The 20,806-nt window shown below is 40.5% G+C and overlaps 1 protein-coding gene across 24 annotated transcripts in view; it reads left to right on the top strand.

The window, feature by feature from the left end:
• The window catches only part of tcf7l2 (transcription factor 7 like 2), a 97,970-nt gene extending 87,171 nt beyond the window's left edge, over positions 1-10,799 (top strand). For 3 of the 24 annotated variants that reach the window (XM_036572666.1, XM_036572665.1, XM_036572658.1), the window contains 7 exons: positions 634-759; positions 863-1,022; positions 1,372-1,479; positions 2,619-2,667; positions 3,375-3,425; positions 4,652-4,724; positions 8,452-10,799. In XM_036572666.1, the coding sequence (XP_036428559.1) occupies positions 634-759; positions 863-1,022; positions 1,372-1,479; positions 2,619-2,667; positions 3,375-3,425; positions 4,652-4,724; positions 8,452-8,905 (1,021 nt within the window). In that variant the 3' untranslated portion in view covers positions 8,906-10,799. Of the gene's footprint in view, positions 1-618; positions 760-862; positions 1,023-1,371; positions 1,480-2,603; positions 2,668-3,374; positions 3,426-4,651; positions 5,388-5,970 lie in introns of all 24 variants that reach the window. The other 21 variants (XM_036572661.1, XM_036572655.1, XM_036572653.1 and 18 more) reach the window with 17 other exon arrangements.
• The last annotated feature ends 10,007 nt before the right edge of the window (positions 10,800-20,806 follow it).

Below are 20,806 nucleotides of genomic sequence, written 5' to 3'. Positions count from 1 at the left end.
AATGACCAGCTTTGAGCAAAAAATATTATTCTGAATCAGACAATTGGCAGTGGAAATGCAAAGAAACTAGGGTTACATGGTGATATCAGAATCAGATCGGTATTGGGAGATATTTGCTTAAAAATAAAACAACAGCATCGGGCAGATGCTTAGATTTGACCAATATTTGATGATTTATTGCACTCCATACGATCAGAATGTGTAGGCGATGCTGGGCTAAAATGCCTGCATTTAATTGATTTTGCTGCATATGTAAGCCTCTAGAGATAAGTGCATTCATCTGTAATGCTAATCCAGGTAGATGTAGTCCTAATTCCTAGGTATATAAGTTTCTGTATCGACCTTGGCACTGGCAGATACGTTCATGAAAAGTATCTGCATTTGTTTACCAGTTCTTATATCACCACATCCCTAAAAGAAATGACAAATCAAAAAAATCCCTAAAAAGGACAATTATAAATATCGATATCTAAATATTCAGAATGTCTTTTTAAAACATTTTAACATTTGTCATCTGCAGTTCCCTCTGAGTTTATTAGATCAGCGTAACCCTAAACATTGTTTTGTGTGTGTTTGTCCTCCCCATTTCACCCGTGTCCACTCTGACGATTTACACAGTCTTCTCTCCTCCAGATTCCCTCCCCACATGGTGCCCCCCCACCACAGTTTGCACACCACGGGGATCCCTCACCCTGCCATCGTCACGCCCAACGTCAAGCAGGAGTCCTCTCACAGTGACATCAGCACGCTCAACAGCTCGTGAGTCCACAGCTTTACTTAACCCTTCACACTTCTCATACTGACCTGCTTTTCAGTCCATTGTTTCATAATGACCCCCCCCCCATTTCCGTTCCCTCAACAGGAAACATCAGGACCCGAAAAAGGAGGATGAAAAGAAAAAGCCGCACATAAAGAAGCCTCTGAACGCATTCATGCTGTACATGAAGGAGATGAGGGCCAAAGTGGTGGCAGAATGCACGCTGAAAGAGAGTGCAGCTATCAATCAAATCCTGGGCCGAAGGGTGAGAATGCCACAGGCTATGCGCACACACAGTCTTTTTACATTTATATCTTACTTAGTGCAGAATACCGCATGTGGTGAAGTACTGAGAGCTAACGTCAGTTTCGTCTGAGACACCGGCTTGTTTAGAGAACTGTACATTTCCACTTGCACTCAAATGTAATCTTGCTCAGTGATGCCATCATGTGTAAGTGAGTTGTCATTAAACTAGCAGCAAGGGAACTGCAGCCTAACCGAAGCCACAACAGCACAGGAGTCTTCATTGTTTAAGTATGAAATTCAAACCCACGGTGTTGATTTCTGTTTGTATTTTTCTCTGTTTGTTTGCATGTGTGTCCGAATTTGTCCAGTGGCACGCGTTGTCTCGAGAGGAGCAGGCCAAATACTACGAGCTGGCCAGGAAAGAACGACAGCTACACATGCAGCTCTACCCTGGCTGGTCAGCACGTGACAACTATGTAAGTTTTTAAGTTTTCAACATGTAACGCACATTTTTCTTCTCAGAAATTTAGGGAGTTGCTTATGGGACTCCTGTTACCCTGCAAGCTGTTTATTATCGGGCATGTCCTCCAAAACCTCTGTGTAGACCTGTGCAGCTCAACCATGCTGGAATCCAGTGGATATTTTCACTCTTGCACTGGCAGTTCAGACCATGTCATTTCATTTTCCACAGTCAAACTGACACACATTCACATTCTCTTACAGTGGAGCTGCAGCAGCGTGAGGGCAGGCTTCTAATGCTCTCAGCAGCAGTGTAGCTTCTGCTCTGCTGTACGGGCGCTCAGCCTCATTCTGCAGTGAGGTTCTGAGCTGCTTTCATTAGTATTCCACTGCTTCACCTAAAAAAAAGAAAGACGAGCTCAGATCAGAGTAATTAAATAACCGCGGGGCCTAAACGCCCCACAGCTCTGATGAAAGAGAACGTCTCTCTCCACCGCTGAGACACCCCGAATGGGGAATGACCACACCGCTTTATGGCCTAGACAGATCCGCGCGCTCGTCCCGAACGCCCGACAAATCACCCTCCGCCCCAACCTGTCACTCCTACTGCAGTCTGATGACTCCCAAGGCAAAAAGAAAAGACCAGTTGAAAAAGAGAGCAGTTTTATTTCAATGTAGTTCAACCTCAGAAGAAGATAATTATCAAATAGATGCTCAGGTACAGCAGCTTGACCCGGTCAGCAGCCGCTCACGTGTCTTGCAGAGCATCAGGCCATAAGGAGGCGATGCTTTTCTGTAAGGGCTTAGATACGAGCAGACGAGAGTAGCGCTCTCATCCTCTCTCAACTCTCCCCGCAGTAATCACAGTCTTTCAAAGAAACCTCGAGAGCCTTAAATCGTTTCACAACAGAGGGAAAAACTAAGGAGTAGCTCGAAACAAAGGAATAAACACAGAGAAACAGAGAGAAGAATAGGGGAGAGAAAGGGAAAGTTCTGCTCTGGCCTGCAGTGGCAGTTCAATCCTTCAGGCTCCAGCATGAATAAATGAATGAGTAAAAAACACGGGTCTCTCTTGTTCATTTCATGTCTCGGCCCTTTTCTGCAATATAATAACTAAGGTTCCTGTCTTTCTTTTTTTTTGGCGGCTAACCAACAGGGGAAAAAGAAGAAGAGAAAAAGGGAAAAGCAGCAAGCAGAGGGCAATGGTAAGTGAGCTGCAATTATGTCTCATATTAGAGCAGATCCATCATCTGTCACAAGGGTGACATCTCAAAGATAAAAGTCCAGCTTTTTTTCCTCTTCATCCCTTTTTGTGCCTGCCTCATTTTGTATATAGTTATGCTACCCAATGCAATATTTACACGTTAGACTGCTTGTTATCCCCCACCCTAGCCCTATGTCGAGCACTAATAACATTGAATATGCATGAACCCCCCTTCCAGTATCCCCATCAGCTGCACCCCCCCCTCCTCCCAGTCCCTCCCGGCCCAGCCCACAACCCCCCCAGCATTTAGCATACTGTGAGATGTGTGTTTTGAGAATGAGTGTGAGTTAATCATGCTGCTGAGAGCTGGTCCTGTGCCAGCACTGACCGTGTTGCCATGCCTGTGTCATGCCAGTGGACTGTGCTTCATGTTTGTCCTGTTTGGTTTTAACTTTGGGCTGTGCCTGCTGCATGCTTTAGATTCATATGTAATGAAAATGTATGATCACCCATATCTTTCAATTAAGGAGGTTTGCTGGTTCTTTTATTTATTCATCTTGACATTTTTTCTTTATTTTGGTCTTCTGATTCTGATTCTATATCTATATTGTGAGATGTGAAGGAGAAATGCGCAGTAATGATGTATTTGCGATCTTTTCCCATCATGGAATCCCTTTTGAAGGCCTCTCTATCTGTTCTTTTTTTCAGAACACAGAGAATATTTTCCAAATCCTTGCCTTTCACTCCCTCCGATTACAGGTGCTAATGTCATTTTAAGTCTTAAATTACTAACTTGCTTTTTCTTCCCCTTCTCTTTAGTTTATTACACATTTATTTATCCATGTTTGTGCAGTATATTGTATATTTAACACATTTATTTCATGAATAATGCTAGCTATATCCTGACATGTTCTTATTTGCTCTTTATTTTTATTCATTTGCTCTTTTAATTCTCTTTCTAAGAAGAAATCGCTTATGATTTGCTCCTACTCTCACTTTATTTTGCTCTTACTATGTTTATTCAATTATGGTTATGTTTCTTTTGGTCCTGGTATGATTTCTCCTAAAGATGCTCCTATGTTAAAGAGTCCAGTACTGATAAAGCTCATTTGGCAAACACCAGTTGCAGTATATATTTATAGAAAAGACTGTTCCAAAGAGAATCTTTGAATGCTGAAAATAACCAGAGATGTTATCAGGGTAAACCTCCTTAATCTACTGGCTTCAGTAGCTGCCTGTTTCCAGCATGAGAGCGGGGGCGGCCCTGTCTCTGTTGAGCCTGACTTCAAGCTCCGGGCCTGCCTCCAGCCCCGCTCGCAAACTCCCTCCTCTACTGTCCTGCCCGTGCCCTCCTGAGGGCTGGTGTGAGAGGTGGATGAACGCAGGCCCGAGCTGAGTTCACTGCAGTCTCTGGCTTTGTAACGTTTCGCTGGCTGCAACTAACCAACACTCCACCTCCTGATTACTCCTACTTTGCTGCTTCTGTCCCTCGTCCCCTCATTTCCTAGAATGGAGAGTTAATGGCAGGCCTTATTTAGCAGATGTGTAACCATATCTGCTGCTTTTAACAAACAAGCTTATACTTATGCTTATTTCTCTACTATCCTCTAATCTGTAGTTTCTGCTATTTGGGTCCTGTTCTAAAGTTTCTGTGTGCGTCTAAAGCCTGTGTGCGTGCTGCTTTTTGGTTTAATTTCTTATTTGTTTACTTTTACCCTTATTTGCTTGTGGTTTGGCTTTTCTTTTTGCTCTCTTTTACTAATTTCTGAAACACTAACATTAAATAGCAGTCCTTACTGTAAAGGAATACTGCACAATTAAATGCCATAATTTAAACCTGTCTATGGGGGAAACAATTATGAATTGCCATGATTCAGAGTGATTTTAGATTCATTGGTTTCCGTTTTATTTCCCTCCCTCTCTCTACACTTTTTTTTGTCATTTCTCCTTCCCTCTGCTGGCTTCCTCCCACTTCATCGGGTCAGACCTGAGTGCCCCTAAGAAGTGTCGTGCACGCTTTGGGCTCGATCAGCAGAATAACTGGTGTGGCCCGTGCAGGTGTGTATCTGGTGTGTGCTGGCAGGTACGCTAGAGCAGGTGACAGCTGGGGATCTCTTACACTGGCACTTCCTCCCTCTGCTCTCTTCCTCTCTGTCTCTCTCTCTCTCTCCATGCCACCCCTTACTCTACCAATCAGCTGCTTCCGCCACATAGGGAACTTGTGCTTTATTGAGCCGCAAATGCTGTATGACTGTGTTTCGGATGTGAACTGAGTGTGCATGCACATGCAATGGCATAATCCAGGAACTGAGCTGGGTTCATAGAGCTGGGCCTCAGTTTTATAATCCACTCAAGCAGCCAATTCTGTCACGGATTGGAGCAGCGCATGTTTGTTCTTTGAACATACAGCGCTCTTCACCCCAATATGATCTCTCAGTACAAATAAACGGTCAGATTTGAAGGGGAAGTGGCTGAGAGGGGGTGGGATTGGCGTCTACTGGTAAGTGTTCGGGAGGTAATGCCAGTGTCCACAGCTGAAACTTACGCTCTAGTTACTTGCCTTGTTTGTCCGAATGACATGTCCATTTTTTTGTTCCTTTTTTTCTTTTCCTTCTTGTGTTCTTGTATCTACCTTTTTTGGCTAACAGATGCAAATACCCCTAAGAAGTGTCGTGCCTTGTTCGGGCTTGACCAGCTGGGTTTATGGTGCAAACCCTGCAGGTATATTCCCAGTGCCACTCTTGGGAGGATGTAGATCATAATTAATGGTTAAAAAAAGATGAAGATCAATTTCTTCTTCTCACTGCTCTAAAATATGTTTCCGACCTCTGATCACTTTGGCCTTGTTTTTCACTTGAAATGTCTGTCAAACTGGTTGATTTCCGTTATCTGTCTCTCCACTCACTGAAATATCTCAGGCTGTAATAGAGCAGCTGAAGTCCTAGGGAAGAAAATGGCTCAGGTTCCATGATTTCTATTAGAGATTAAGAACAGGCATCCTTTGCAGCCCTTTTGGGTTCTTGCTACATTCTAAATTCTTTCTACAAAACATAAAAAAATAACCATCCATAAGAACTGAAGCAGTAGCATTTTCTCATTCAAAGCACCAGTTATCCATTGAAGTCCATTGAATGATCCATTTTCTGCCCTGTGGTTTATCTCTGCTTACATAACAGTCTTAATTGGCCTACTATATAAACATTGTTGTGATGTAGCCTCTTGCCCTCACTCCTCACCCCCCCTCCCTTTCTGATAACCCTTTACTCAGTCCCAACCTCTTGTCTTTCTGTTCTAACACAAGCAGTCTTTGAATTGGGAATATGTTGATGGTAGGTATTTGTTTCTGCTAAGTAATACCCTTCTCTGTGTCACACTTGTGCTCTCTCCACCCCCTGCCCTCATCACAGGCGCCAGACTTTGTCCTGTTCTGTTGTGTCATACTACTGTATGCTATGTGCAACCCATTTCCATCATCTTTCTTTTAGTCCACCGTAAATTCTTACGTATGATCCATTGATTCAGAACTCATTCCACACTGCTGTAAGACATACATCACCAACCACTATATAACTATACCCTATAAGCAGTTAGGTACTTCAGAGTGTAGCAGCCCAGCCACATATCCTTACACAGTGCCCTGTAAACATTCAGAGGAAAGGTCTGGGTGTTTCTGGATGCGCTGGGAGAAGCGGTAGTAATTGTGCCCTTATTTAGGGAGCTGGGAGGTTAAAAGACCCTGCTCAGCACCGTTTCCTGAAAGATGCATCTGGCGTAATTCCCCCAGAGATGCAGAAATCAATAAAGAACACGGGAAGATATTTAGAATCAATAGGGATCTTAAAAAATGGATATTAGCTTATTTGCAGCCTTTTGACAGGCAGTTAGGGCAGAGCTAGCCTGAGCTGCTCTATGGAGCATGTCCAGGCCGCATGCAGAGTGTTTCAAAACGTTGCAAAGTGAAGCGTTTTCAAACTGTAGAACACTCCCGAACTATGCTACTCCTACAGTCCGCAAGATGAAGCCTGCCATTAACAGATCTGTCCTTTCCTGTAAGTGTCTGTTCATCCATCTTTGATTACCATGGTGCTTCTTCATGACCCTGTACAGCTCAATGCATGTCTTCAGTTCTGCCTGCCCTTTGCCTACACAGGGTATGTGTCTGGATCAAAGTGTCTGCTTCTTTCTTCAACTCTGTCCATTTCCTTTCACCCCCTTGCCTCTTAAATATGTCCGCCAGACAGTCTGTATCTCTGTCCTTGTCCTTCTGCCTCTCTCTCTCTCTTGCACTTTTGTCTCAAACCTATACCTGCATAAGACCAGGCAGGGGTATAACTTAGGAAACAATCCTTACCTGGATTTGAATAGGATTTATAATGGCTAATAATAAAAAGGGTTACAGTTACATTCACTGAACTCCATGTTTCATTACTCCATAGTTCCCCCTGTCTTTCTCTTCATGTACCCACTGTTTGTTTTTCTATCTCTGCCTTACAGTCCTGCAGTAGTGGAAGCTGAATAGCTTAACTTGGCCTTTAGGCAGGATAGAAAGATTTTTTTTTTTATTTTACCATTTTTTTGTATTTTTTGGCAAAGGGGGGGTGGGGGTTGGTCAGGTCAGGCTAGGGCAAGGTACACTGAGGCTTTCGCTCTTTCTCTTTTTCCATCCCTCTCTCTCTCTTTCTGGTTTCTCTCTTTTTCTCTCCTCCTGATTCAAAACAGGGTATGTATCCAGTCACCTTGGAGACATGGAATTCTCTCACTCTGTACTTCTGTCTCTCTCTCTCTCGCTGGCTCACTCGCTCTCTCACACTCTCACTCAATATCTCACTCTGTCTCTTGCGCTCCCTCGCCCGCCCCTCTCGGCGTACTGGCTTGGCGCTTGGTGAGCTTTTGCCCGTGTGGCTGGCTGGGATGGCTGGCCGTAGGCGTAGCAGACGAGGGAGGGTCCTGACCCGAGCAGAAATGCAAACATGGCGCTGCGACCTCTGTGCACAGCGCTCACACACATGTCTTAGGGGCAGGCTGAGAGTAGCGCATCTCCTCTAACCTCTTACCTCTCCATCTGAACTCCCCCCCAAGGAACGTGCAGAAAAAAGCAGGAAAGAGACATGAAAAAAGGAAGCAAAAGAGAGGAGTGTAATAATTCAAGCTGATGTGTAAACCGGATGGGTTCCCTTGCGGTTTGCCGCGCCGAGGTGGAGTTCTTTTGTTTAGAGCTCGTTCTGTTATCTCGCTAGGAGAAAACAAAGGCGGATATATAGTGCTCACCTCTTTGACTGTGTCCCTCCGAGCCTCGGAGGCGGTTACTCTTCCTCCCTCCGCCTCTCGTCATCACTTTCCCCATCCTCCTCTCACTGTCTTCTTGTCTGGCATCTGTGTATCTGTTCGTCTGTCTCTCCTCTGTGTCCTCCCCTTTCTCCCGCCTCCTCTGCATGCACGTAATGGGATGGAAGGTGAGAGGGAGTCAGTGGCAGAGAGCAAAAAGTGCTCAGGTGCTCATCTGTTTGTATTGGCGTTCTCAGAAAGCAATAGCATCCAATTAGATGCACTATCTTACCCAAGGTTATGAATCGATATCTGAAAATGTTCAGTCATGCTGAAGAGCTGTCGATTTTACACACTGAATATTGCCGGTGGACACATACATATATGCAGAAGTTTGGTGGTGCTGGAAATGTGCATTTAAATGGGTGCTAAGGCTCCGGTAAAACAAGCCTCTCGGCAAGTTAGAAAACACTGCAGAGATTACGTAGGAGTTTAAAACAAGGCTGCTCTCTGTTCGCAGGAGAAAAAAGAAGTGCATTCGCTACATTCAAGGTGAAGGCAGCTGTGCCAGTCCTCCTTCTTCGGATGGAAGCTTACTAGAGTCCCCCCCATCCTCCCCTTCCATGGTCACCACCTCCCCGCCCTCGAAAGAGTCCAAACCACAGACTGAACAAATGCAACCTCTATCACTGACTATGAAACCGGCCCCCCTGGTCTCGTCCTCGCACCACCCACACCAACACCTCACCATGCCTCCGCCCTTAGCTCTGCTGGACAACTCAGGGGCAGGCAAAACGCCCGGCTCCGCCCACAACGGCTCCTTGGACCCTTCAGACGTGTCGTCGTCGTCGTCGTCGTCCCGCCCTTCAGGCTCCGCCTCCTCCCGGCCTGCATCAGCGTGTCATTCCCATTCTCTGCTGCCCAGCTCTGCCCCGACGCAACCACTTTCGCTCGTAACCAAGTCAATAGACTAGGCTAGACTAGCTTTGCTTTACCAGCTTTTGACTCCTCTCGTCTGTCTGCTGCCTCTTATGTTTTTTATGTTCTCTTCTTCCTCTTTTCGTTTCTGTTTCTTTTTTTTCTGTGCCATATGGCTTTGGAAATTAGTTAATTCTTTTATCAAAGTTCATTGGTCAATATTTGACCTGTCATTATCTAAAATAAAAGAAATTATTATAATTATAATATTGATAATAAAGTACAATGAGTTGTAGAGTATGGCTTTGTGAATCTGCCAAAATTTTTAACTTGTTCAACTGTGTTCAACTGTACAACAGAAAAATCCATAATTGTTATGTAGTTCGACATAGACCGGTTCAAAGACAGATATAAAAGTAGGTTAAGTGAGGATTCAGTGAGCCCTTTTCTTAAGAGTTGGTTCTACTTCATTATTTGTATTAAATACGAGCTTGCGAACCAATCATTTTACACCTGTTCAAAACACGGAGGGCACGAGGACCGTGGAGACACTTCTACGACCGAGGAACAACTTTAATTGTGATGTTACTTGTTCTTGTTTAAATGTACAGAAATATCTGGGGGGGTTACTGTGTTAATATGCATTGTTCCATTGCGTTGTCTATTTTATTTTTTATTTTTGTCGTTGTTTACCTTGGGAGTGGGCTTGAGTTGGGTTGGGTTGACTAGACTCACTTTGGAGGAACTGTTTTGAGATGGGGTGGGGGTTAGGGATTGGGGTATTCAATACAAATTGTCACAACGCTAGGACCAGTAGTATTTATTGCTTTAGAGATTGCTTGTCGTATCCTGTATGTTGTCCCTTTTCGGAATATTTTCTTTTTCTTAATACATTGTACAAATATTCTTTTTTTTAATGTAAGCAACTTATATAAATATATATATAAATGATCCATTTTTACAAGGAGGTTTTGAAGTTAAATTGTTTTATTGTTTTAACATACGTTTGTTTTGCTGAAGACCAGGATTCCACCAAAACAGTGTAGATTCTCCAAAACAGATGTATGCACAACTTAATTTCTAGAAGCATATCTATAAGCCATTTTACAATAGAAGAAAAGAAAACTTGAAATGGGGACAGTGGGTACCATGTCTTTAGTAGTTGGATCTCGTCTAAAGCCCGTCTTTTTTATTGCACAGTCTCATCTCCACCGGACTGTAGAATTGTGTACAGATTTTCCGTGCCAAAATTTGTGATAATTTTCACTCCCCCTCTTATTACGCTGTAGGCTTTCGTTGTCAATTGTTTGTTTTTTCTTTTTCAACCATACTTTGCTGTGACGTTACATAGATTGCTATGTATGTAGTATAAATGTTGCTATAACAAATGTGTTTGGTAGCAGATTGTCAAATATTAAAATTTAAACTTAATAAAAAGACGGACGTCATACTGTATAAACCCTCAAGGGCCAAATTATGTATATTAGGAGGTTCATAAAAAAACTATTAAATAACACAAAAAAATACACAAACTGCCACTTTTAAGTACACTACTACATATAGGTAGATAGAAAAAATAGGCATGTTGATGTTGCAAGAAGCTGTAAAAAAGCTACAAGAGAATCATCCATTCGGTGCCATTGTAGTTGACATGACGCGACTGTAAGCCGTCGATTTCTTCTCTGGTTTATTAAGATGCTAATGATGAATAGTTTGAATGTTTCCTTAACGGCTGTGATGTTCCTGTTCTGTTTTACGCTCTTAGCTTTTATTTTTATTTGCTTTGTTTTGATTTTTTTTTTTTGTTTTGTTTATTTGTTTTGTTTTCTTTTGTTTTCCATTATTTGAAATGGTTCCCAAACCATGTTTTTGTAATGAATAAATGTTTATGCTGTACAGTCTCTGTAGCATGCAGTTCTGTATTAATAAAAGCGACTTAGTATGTGCAGATCAGCTCGTGGCCTGGCTTTCTCTAGTGACCATAACTTTCCCCATCTGGGCTCGTGTGAGAAAACGAACTTAGTAGCAGAAGAGCAGTGGGCGCTTAGCTATATGTGTATGTAGTGTGCTTCTGACAAATGTTCTGAACATAAATAATCATGATTAATGGGACTGAAACTGGGTCAAATCCACCTGAAAACAGTTAGGCCCCTCTGGTGGAGTGACATAAATCTCCTCTCATCACACAGTGCTATCTGCATCTGGTTCCACTCCGAGCGGGATTCGGCAGAAAACTCTCCTGGTGATATCGGCAGAAGAACTCGCTCATTCACTTATTAATAACGTTTACTGTATCAGGCGGCCAGTTAAACCGAGAGTTCAAGGTAGCGTCCCGTTTTTCACTACGGATCTTGGTCCTTGTCTGAACAGCTGTTTTACAAAGGACTTTTTTGTTTTTCCTTCTATTCCAAGCCCAGCTTAACTGACTCTCAAACACTCTTATTTATGGAACGCAGGAGGCTTTAACCTGCTTTTGATATGTGTGCCTTGAACTGACCCAAGCAAAACTTCATGCTCATCTGACCTAAACTGAAAACTTTTACTGGTGACCATTTAGTTTTAATTCCTTAAATTCGCTCTGTGAAATCTTATACTAACAGTACTAATACTTTTTAACCCCTAAACTGCCAGGACCTGTATGGCAATTTGGTATTTCAATTCCTTACAGTAATGTGTGCCTAAATGACTTACTTTCATAGTAATTCTAATATTGTAATTATTAAAGTAGCCACTGAATAGTCTGAAAAGAATACAGTACATCAAAATCACTTATGGTAAACGACCATATGCTACAGATGGGCTGGATAAAGATTAGGTTGAAAAATGCTGTATGAGTATTCTTTATTCTTTTAGATTCAAAAGAGATTAATAAGACTGTAGCTTAAGGGGTTAATTAGTTAAAAAAAGATGAACATGATTTCTAATTGATAGAAAAAATACATCTTGAAAATGTTCAAATAATGGCAGCATATATACTGTATGTCCAAAACATTGTAGTTCTTTTGAAATCAAGGGTGTTATTAGGATTGTTGCACCTTCTATGCTACAGTAACAGTCTCCACTCTTTTTAGAAGGCTTAAAACTAGATGCTGGGACATTGCTTTGAGGATTTGATTGCATTCAGCCAAAAGAGCATTAATGAGATAAGGTCCTGGTGTTGGATGATTAGGTCTGGATCACAAACACCACTCCAACTCACCCTAAAGTTTTTGGATGGTGCTGTAGCATTCCAAAGAGCGCGACTCAATTCGGGGGGTGGGGGGGCTATATACCCCTCTAACTTGACACTGGGTTACTGTGGCTGCTCATTATCATCCCATTCTATTGGCAATGCTTTTCTATGGAGATTATAATAGTGATATAATAGTGGTCTATGGAGATTATAATAGTGATATAATAGTGGTCCTTATATATTAGTGAACCGTATATTCACTAGATGGGTAGATACCTTTGGACGTACAGTGCATCTTTGCATCCCATTTAGAAGACAACAAAAATAGTGTTTCATTGAAGATTTTCAGCTACAAACTGACCTGTGTAAATCCTTGTTCAGATGTTTTCCTTCTGAGTACTGAATGTCTGCCTCACAGGAACAAATCAATAAGGACACAGCTGTCTGTGAGCTCTGCTGCTGTCTTCCTTCTGAATAGAGGAGACACACAAGTAAACAAACATCATGAAGTATCAATTGATTCAGAACAGCACTCTTTCATTGCCTCTGCAAAGCTTTCCCCTTGCAAAGACGTGCATCAAAAAAAATCCTAGAGGTCCAGACATCAGTCTTAGTCTCTTTCAGACAGCAGATGTGATGTGGCATGCTACAGGAATAAAGAGGGAGCATGCAGGAGTAAAGAAGGAAACGGTGAGAGCAAAGCGACGTTTCTCTGCATTCAAACATGTCAACTGTGCACGCAAATGAGGAAGATTTTCAGACAAAGAGTGTCTCCGAATCCGCAACTCTAAAACTGTCAATAGCTTTTATGCTGTGGAGGGTCAGGGACTTGACTCGGTGCGACACGGAGGGCTCCTCTTGCTCTCTTTTAGAAAGGTAACAAAGCTTTCAGTCTTCAACATTCAAAAGCTTCTAATATGTGAAGTGAGACATGCTAGTCTCAGTAATTTTTTGTTTGTTTTTAGTGTTTGTTTTTGTTTCTTTTTTTGAATATCCAAAAAAAGTGATAAAAACATACAAAAATATTTGTACGTCTGTCATTTACATTTATGTATTAATATTGACAATGTAGAGGACAAGAAGTTTTTCATCTGATCAGTTTGCAAGTTTCCAAGCTTCCTGAGTAAACAAAACACAAACTAGATCAGTCAAAAGCATTCAAGTTTCCAGTAATCAATCAATTCCAAGTCCTTTCAAACCTCAATGCTCTTATTTATCTTTTTAACACCCACGCTGCTTACCCACACTTCCGTCTATAGTATGTGAGCAGTCAAACGCTCTCCAAGGCTGGTAAAGGTGGGCTCTGGGGCACGTGGGTGTGTGGGTGGGTGTCTTTTTATTATTATTTTATATATTTGTTTATTTATTTTGCTGCTGTTTGTCTCTCCACCTATAAAGTAATTACAATTTCCTATATAAAACTCCTTAGCAAAACTTATTGTGCTGAATGGCTCTTTTCACTGCACTACACAACCTATTTGGATTCTCTCTTGACCTTGAGTGGACCATCAATTTCCCCTTTAAATTTGTTATCATTTCAGCAATCTCCTTTCATAGGTATTTTCAACCTTTGGAGTGGTCCGCATTTACAGCGTCTATTATTTATGAATAAAAGCAGGCTTGCAGATCTATGTAAGTGGATGTTAAGTCACGGGAGCAGTGATTTCTCCACCGTTGCGTATTCTGGATAAAGCTAGCAGCTATATCACACGACACAACCTACAGTATGCAAAGTGTGGGCAACCCAGCCACATTTCATATTTTCTTGATTTTTGAAATGAAAACCTCTGCGGCAAACTATATGTATAAAAAATACATTTTCTGCAAATGTTATGCAGAGTTACTTTATATTTGATTAAATTAAAAACAGAAAAAGTCTCAGAACCAGATTAACTCTTTAGGCCTTAAATTACTTTGTCTAATGTAAAGAACAGTCATTGGAAATTGTCAGCTGATGACGATTCTAGAGAATAATAAATTTGTCAAACCTTGTGCTAACACTCAACAAACATGGGCTCCTCTTAGCAGCTGGCTGAGGATCTGAAAAGCTAATTGCTTCCTAACTGAAGCCAGCTGATGGCTATAAAAAGATATCAAAGGGTTCCAGCTCACAATTTTCACTGTCCAAAATATCACTAAGAAATGGCAGTTAATGAGAACTGTAAAGTCAAGTCAATATCTGGAGGAAAATATATATAAAGAACTGCTTGTATGTTGGTCAGAAAGGCAAAGCAAAACCCCCATGTGACAGCAAAGAACCTGCACAAACATGATTTGCATGGATGAGTCATCAAAAGGAAATGTTACCTTTGACCTCATCACAAAAGGCAAAGCATGTGAAGCATGCAAAACAACATCTAGATAAGCCAGAAGCATTTTGGAAACAAGCATTGTGGGTCGATCAAGTAAAAATGGACTTGTTTGCCACAATCACTAAAGGTATGTTTGGAGAAAACAGCAGCATTTGATGGAAATAACACCTTGCCAACTGTTAAGCATGCGATGGATCTATTAAGCTTTGGGGTTGAATGGCAGCCAGTGGCACAACAAACACTGCACAGGTAGACAAAAGAATGGATTTTGCCAAATATCAACAAATTCTGAAAGCAAATGTGACCCAAGCAGTCAAGAGACAAGGCTAAAATAATCTGGCTTCTGCTACAGGAAAATGATCCAAAACATACTACAAAATTCACCACTAACTACTTCAAGAAACACAAGCTGAAGCTTTTAGAATAGCCATCACAGACTCCTGACTTCATCTTTCTGTGTGTATATCTTAAACTTGCTGTACATTCACGACAGCCCATGAATATCACAGACCTTGAAGCGTTCTGCAAGGAAAAGTGGGTGAAAATATCTAAATTAAGAACAGACTCCAAGGTGGCTACGAAAAGCATTCTGATACTGATTTAGCTGGATGTCCAAACTTTTGCAATCAAATATCAAGTAACTTTGCAGCAACATATATGCTGCAAAAAGATATGCTGCAGAGGTTGTGTTTACTTTATTTCAGGTCATAAATCGGGGACCAGGGGTGCCAAAACTTTTGCATACAGATGTAAATAGTGGAGATCATTTTTCATAAAACATGGTGCTGACATGAAAAATAGACATAACTAGTGACTTCTTGTGAAATCACAGAATGCCTTTCAGGTACTTGTGGTACACCACCGTTCAAAAGTCTGGAATCACTCTTTTCAACAGTATTAAACCATTTTGGTTGCAGACAAGTGTAGGAAATTATTCTAATATGATACAATGTTAGCTATTCATAAAAACTGAAAAAATGTATATGTGTCCAAAATTATATATGGAGCTGTAGATGATTCCAATCTAACTGAAAAAGCTGTACAGCATTAAAATGAATATATCTAGAGTTGCATCATAATGCAATAGTGGGGATCAAATCTCAAGGCAGATAACAAGATGACAACAAAAATATTATAAATAGATAATTGCAGTATATTATTTAGCACATTATAACTTCTGTGTTCACAAAACTCCTTATATATTGCATAAAACCTCAAAATACTTGTGGGTGAATAGTTTTAACGTGTAGCAAGATTGTTTTTTTAGTTGTGCTGATAAATGTTACAGTATTACTGTATTTCACTTACCAATAATATGTTATTGCAATCCATTATGATAGTTACTCATTTAAATCATGTTATAAGTGAACCTGATTTAGAGGGACTTCATTATATTCTGAACTTATTTAGTTGGATAGTGATTTGTTTGGCACAAAAATCTATGATATTGTAATGATATACAATCACAACCTTTAAAAGTGCTTTAGTATTATTTCCTCTTACATTTCAAGAAGTCTACTATGTGGATTCTGAATGGCAAGTGCTAATATTGATCGGGAAGGGCTCTGCACATGTGCTTTCACACAGTGTATGACCTTGCTCTTTCTACATCTCCTTTTTCTCTCCCAGTGTATTAGCTAATGCCTTTGTGGCTAGTCAAGAAGATAAAGTGAAAACCACTGACCACATATCAGCTAATTTTAAAGCCAGGCCAGAAACACGGCTAAATATTTTAAAAGATAAACAAGATGCAAATTATACACTGTGAAGGTGAATATACTCATATTTCAGACCCCGAAAACCAACAAATTAATTGAATCTTAAAAAGTATAAACCGTATAATGCTTCTTCTGACTGGCAAATATAGCTGTAGAAGTCTAACATTTGTAGGCCTCAAGTGAAAGAACAGTGAACTAGTCCAAGCCTCCAATTTACATAACTGTCTTCCAGTATGAGCAGAGAGGTATTACTGTGGCATCAAAAAACAGGGCTCAAGTTGTGGTGTGGTCTGCAGCTATCAACTGTGGCAGGTATGACACTGGTGTAGTGGTTAATAAATCATGACCTGGTCAAGGGGGAAGTAGATCAAGCAGAGGAAGGAGTGAGGAAGAAGGGAAATTGGGAAAAAAAGGGAGAAGGAGAGAAAGAAGCCGAGGTGATCATAATGAGTGGCTTCCTACTGTCACTTCATCCAGTTATTGCCTCAAGCTGTCAGTACTTCCTGGGAGACTCAACACTTTTTAAGCTTAAAAAAAAAAAGTTTATAGAGTCTACATGTGTATTTGAGAGCGGAGGCAGAGACAGGGCAGGAATCCCACAGAGACCCTGTGTACTTTGGTAATGAGATGAGTGATATTGTCGCTGGTGGCCCAAACCTCGTGCATGACAGGATGACTTTGAGTGGAGGAACAGATGAGAAATAGTCTGACAGCAGAATGGTAATTCCAAGCTGATGGCTTCTAATAGAGTTTCTGCTATTTCAGTGCTTATGGGGTCATAATTCATATTGCAGATACACGTGATTGCACTACTATTACAATAATAATAGACTAATATATCGGCAACAATGTATCGTCACTGTTGGAACGAAAACTTGTATCTCCATTTTTTTTAAATATCATTTGAAAATACAACCTGCTCTTTACATTGCGTCAAAATTTACAGTAGAAATGGTCCGAAAAGGCTCAGAATAAATGTTTTGTTACATTAACTTACATTGAAAGTTAAAGGGGAATTCCACCACTTTTTCTAAATGTGTTCATAATAAATTGGTAAATGTAAACAAAGTTATTTAGAGTGGTTTGATGTGTTCTTGATGCTCCGTTCTAGAGAAATTTACCAAGTCAGAATTGTTCACGGTGGTAGTGATAGGAAAAACACGTCCAAACCATTTAATGCCTCTTAAAGCTCCCTCGCAGGAAGTTATAACACGAAGTGATTACAAATATGTTGCCTGATGCCTCAGACATTGTTTTTTACGGAAGGTTTGATATAAGGCTTTGGCTTAAAACATATTTTTGTTAAATCCATTCATGGTGGAGAGATGCATGCAGGGCATTGTATGGCAGAATAGTCCTCAAAGAAACTATATAATTTTAGATTTACTTCTATTTTACCATTATTACCATTACATATGAAAACCCAGAAGATGTGTAGGTTCACCAGTCATTCTGGATATTAAATAAAATGGCTATATATGCCTTGCAGTCTTTGAGCTCCTGGTTCCTATCAGTGCCACTATAACAAAATCTGACATGGTAAGCTTCTCTAAAACGCACCATTTCACATCAAAACACTCAATGACTGAATTGTGCAGAAATTTTGTAAAGTCGATTGTATCCCCCTTGAAGAGCACTTTTTCCTTCTCCAGTAAAATTACTTACTTTTCAAGATAGAAGGTTTTGCTCCGACAGCAACAATATGCAGATGTTCATTATATGTGAAGTTTATTTCTTAAAAATAAATAAATAAAGAAAGAGTGTATTTTTAATTCATTTTCTTTTTGCTTAATATGCAGTTAAATAAACAAACATCATACATGCATCTCCTCAAATAATGGTAGGCTTTTCATCGAGACTGATTGGGATGATGTTCTGTCCGTTACCTCTTCAGTGAGGCAACCTTGTAAACATAATGCTGAACATAAAAGGTTTTCTTTGGTTACCTTTTGAAAGATGAGTCTTTATTCCCCCAAAACTGGAGTGTTCCATTGTTAAGCACAATAATTGTGCATTTAGAGCAGTAAGGGAAGCCTTTAACTACAGTTAACGCTAAAGACGCATTCGCAATCTTGAAAAGCAAGACATCACACATATAGGACCTTTTCAAGTATTGCTTTTTTTAAGAAAACAAAGCAGACTGAGTGAGCTATGGTATTGGTAAAAGCAACATACAGATGACTGAAGGGGTGAATGAATGAGAGAGTAGAGTGAATGGACGAGCAAGAGGACCTAGTGTTGGGGGAGGTGGAGGGTTGCCTCTAAGGCTGTGTGACTGCAGTGGCCCATCCACAGCCCTAATGATGCCAGTGTTTTGTGAGCTAACTACCCTCAGTGTGCTGTGAGCCCTCAGGCTAATGCCACATCTCTCCGTCAAGGCCTGCCTTCATCGCGATTTACTCAACCTTTCCAAAGACACACGGCATTGAGAAAGTGGAACACTGACAGGTCAGAAAGAGCCTCGTAGAAAACTTGGATGTTTAAATCAGCATATTCAGAAGGTCTGATTTCAGAAAGTATTTCTTTACTGCTCTAAAAGGGCTGGGTATGAGTTGCTATTAGGCTGCATGATATTTTAAATACACTTACTTTATCTCTGGAAGTTTGTTGATAGGGCAAACAAGTTTATTTTATTCATTCATTCTTTATTCTAGGCCTTATAATAAGTGCCGGGCAGTAAATTTAATATCATAATATTTTCCAAGTATATCATCAGTTTATACTATCAGATGATATTTAAGTCTGCATTAATAAAGTAAGCAAACGTTATGGCACATTTGATATTTAATATTTGTTCACATTTAAGTGTGTTCTCTGTAGAGGATGTGTCAACTGTATTTCACTTAGAAAATCAACAAAACGTGTAATTTGATCAGGGATATTCAAACTTTTACATATGACTGTAGATGATGTATCGGCCAGCGTTACATAACATTGTTTCTATCCACTCTCTAGGTGGCCTGTTTTGTCTTTTGTGAACTTGTGTACACTGTCTCAACTTCAGTGACCCATGTTTCTGCTTTTCCATATAGCAACTAGTGTGTAGTGATATATGTCTGTTTCAATAAATGTTTTTTTTGCATTTTCAACTGTTTGTCTGGGTATCTAGAAATTTTAAACAGACTACAATTTCAACCTGCCTCTACAATAATCCCTGTTTTGTGCGGTTAAGAAAATGTTTTATGTATATGACAACAGCAGTTTTATGTATATGACAACAGCAGAAGACCATTAAAAGTCACAAACCGGTTTAAGTTCTATAATCTGCCGACACTCTACAGGTCAAATTCAACAACAAAACTGAAAAAGCCCTAACAGAAATATATATTAAAAAAACTGACACTGTGCTACAAAAATCAAATGTTTTCTGGTGAAACATTTATAGTACAATGTGTTATGGGATTTGTGAACTATATAAAAATTATGGCTTTGATTCTGTTCAAACTATTAGACCCTGAACAAACGAATCATCTAATGAACGAAAATCAGTGAGGCGGGAGCTGGGCGAGCTGTAGGCCACTCTAGCCTAAACAATGCAAAAGCATCATGGAAAAGAAGTTAAAGGAGAATTCCACCAAGTTTCTGTCATTGCAAAGTCATTCAGAGTGATTTGATATGAGACAGTCTGCAGCAATTTTATTTACTATTCAAAGGTAAGAAATTATTTAGAATAGCATCTAACGTGATGTCACATGCTGCTAAAATGAAGTTTGCAATACACCATCATCAGACAGCTACTGTAGCCCAGTGACACTGCTGGACTGCTTCAGTGACTTTTTTGAAGAGCCTGCTATGAAAAAAAGAATCAGAAGTAAAAAAAAACAGCTTCCTTTTCTGTGCATTATGGAGCACATCGCATGAATCTGATGTGAGACATATAACGGCCACTTTTAAAGCAGTTTGTTGCGAGCAGTGATGTCATTATGAGGAAATCTTCACTGGCTCTAGAATTTTATTGGAATTTAAACCAGGATGTGAGCAGGGTTTCTATGAGGTCTATGAACCCCTGTTTAAGCATTTTTTATGACATTACATCAAACTAGTTTTGTTGGCTCAGGAAAAAATTTAATTGGAGCAATCTTGGGATGACATCACTCTCAGCTTCAAAAACGCTTCAATAAACAATAAAATAAAATTATAGTATCACTTATGACAATTTTGAAAAACTGTTAACAGTTATCATATCTCTCATGTATTACAGCTTAACATTCTAAAGGCTCAACTAACTTATCCTTCTAATCTCCCTCGAATAATAATACTGTAGCACTGAACCATCCAAGATTACTCTGCCGTGTTTCACTGAACACAAACGCAGATACACGGCTAATACAAAGCGTGGCCCCTGCTCGCTGTCTGGGGAAAAGATTTGTTTGCCATAATGAAGACACCGTCACGCTGGAATCTGAACGTACACGTCGAGTTTGATCTCTCACTTAGTCCAGATTGATTTTTCTTTAGTGCCACGCTCCGGCTCCCCGCTTCAGACAGAGAGGCGAAAATGAACCTCTTTGATTTTATCTGCAAAATTAAAGAAGATTGAAGTGAGGGGTAGCAATGTTGCAGGTGGAGGGAGAGGAAGAACATCTGCTTTTGATGTCTTGCTTATTCATGTGCGTGTCAACAAAGAGTGAAATGGAGGACTGCTAACAGTTTGGAGAGTGGCAATCATGCACTTCAAACCTTCTCAGCACAGAGCAAGCCCACCAGGCATGTGGCTAGGTGCTTTCTGTCCTGCGGGCAAGACCAGGGATTTTA

Source organism: Colossoma macropomum, unplaced genomic scaffold (genome assembly GCF_904425465.1).
Source record: "Colossoma macropomum unplaced genomic scaffold, Colossoma_macropomum, whole genome shotgun sequence".
NCBI classification, from domain to species: Eukaryota; Metazoa; Chordata; class Actinopteri; order Characiformes; family Serrasalmidae; genus Colossoma; species Colossoma macropomum.
The sequence above is the reverse complement of the archived record's forward strand: the minus strand, read 5'-3'. Positions and strand labels throughout refer to the sequence as shown.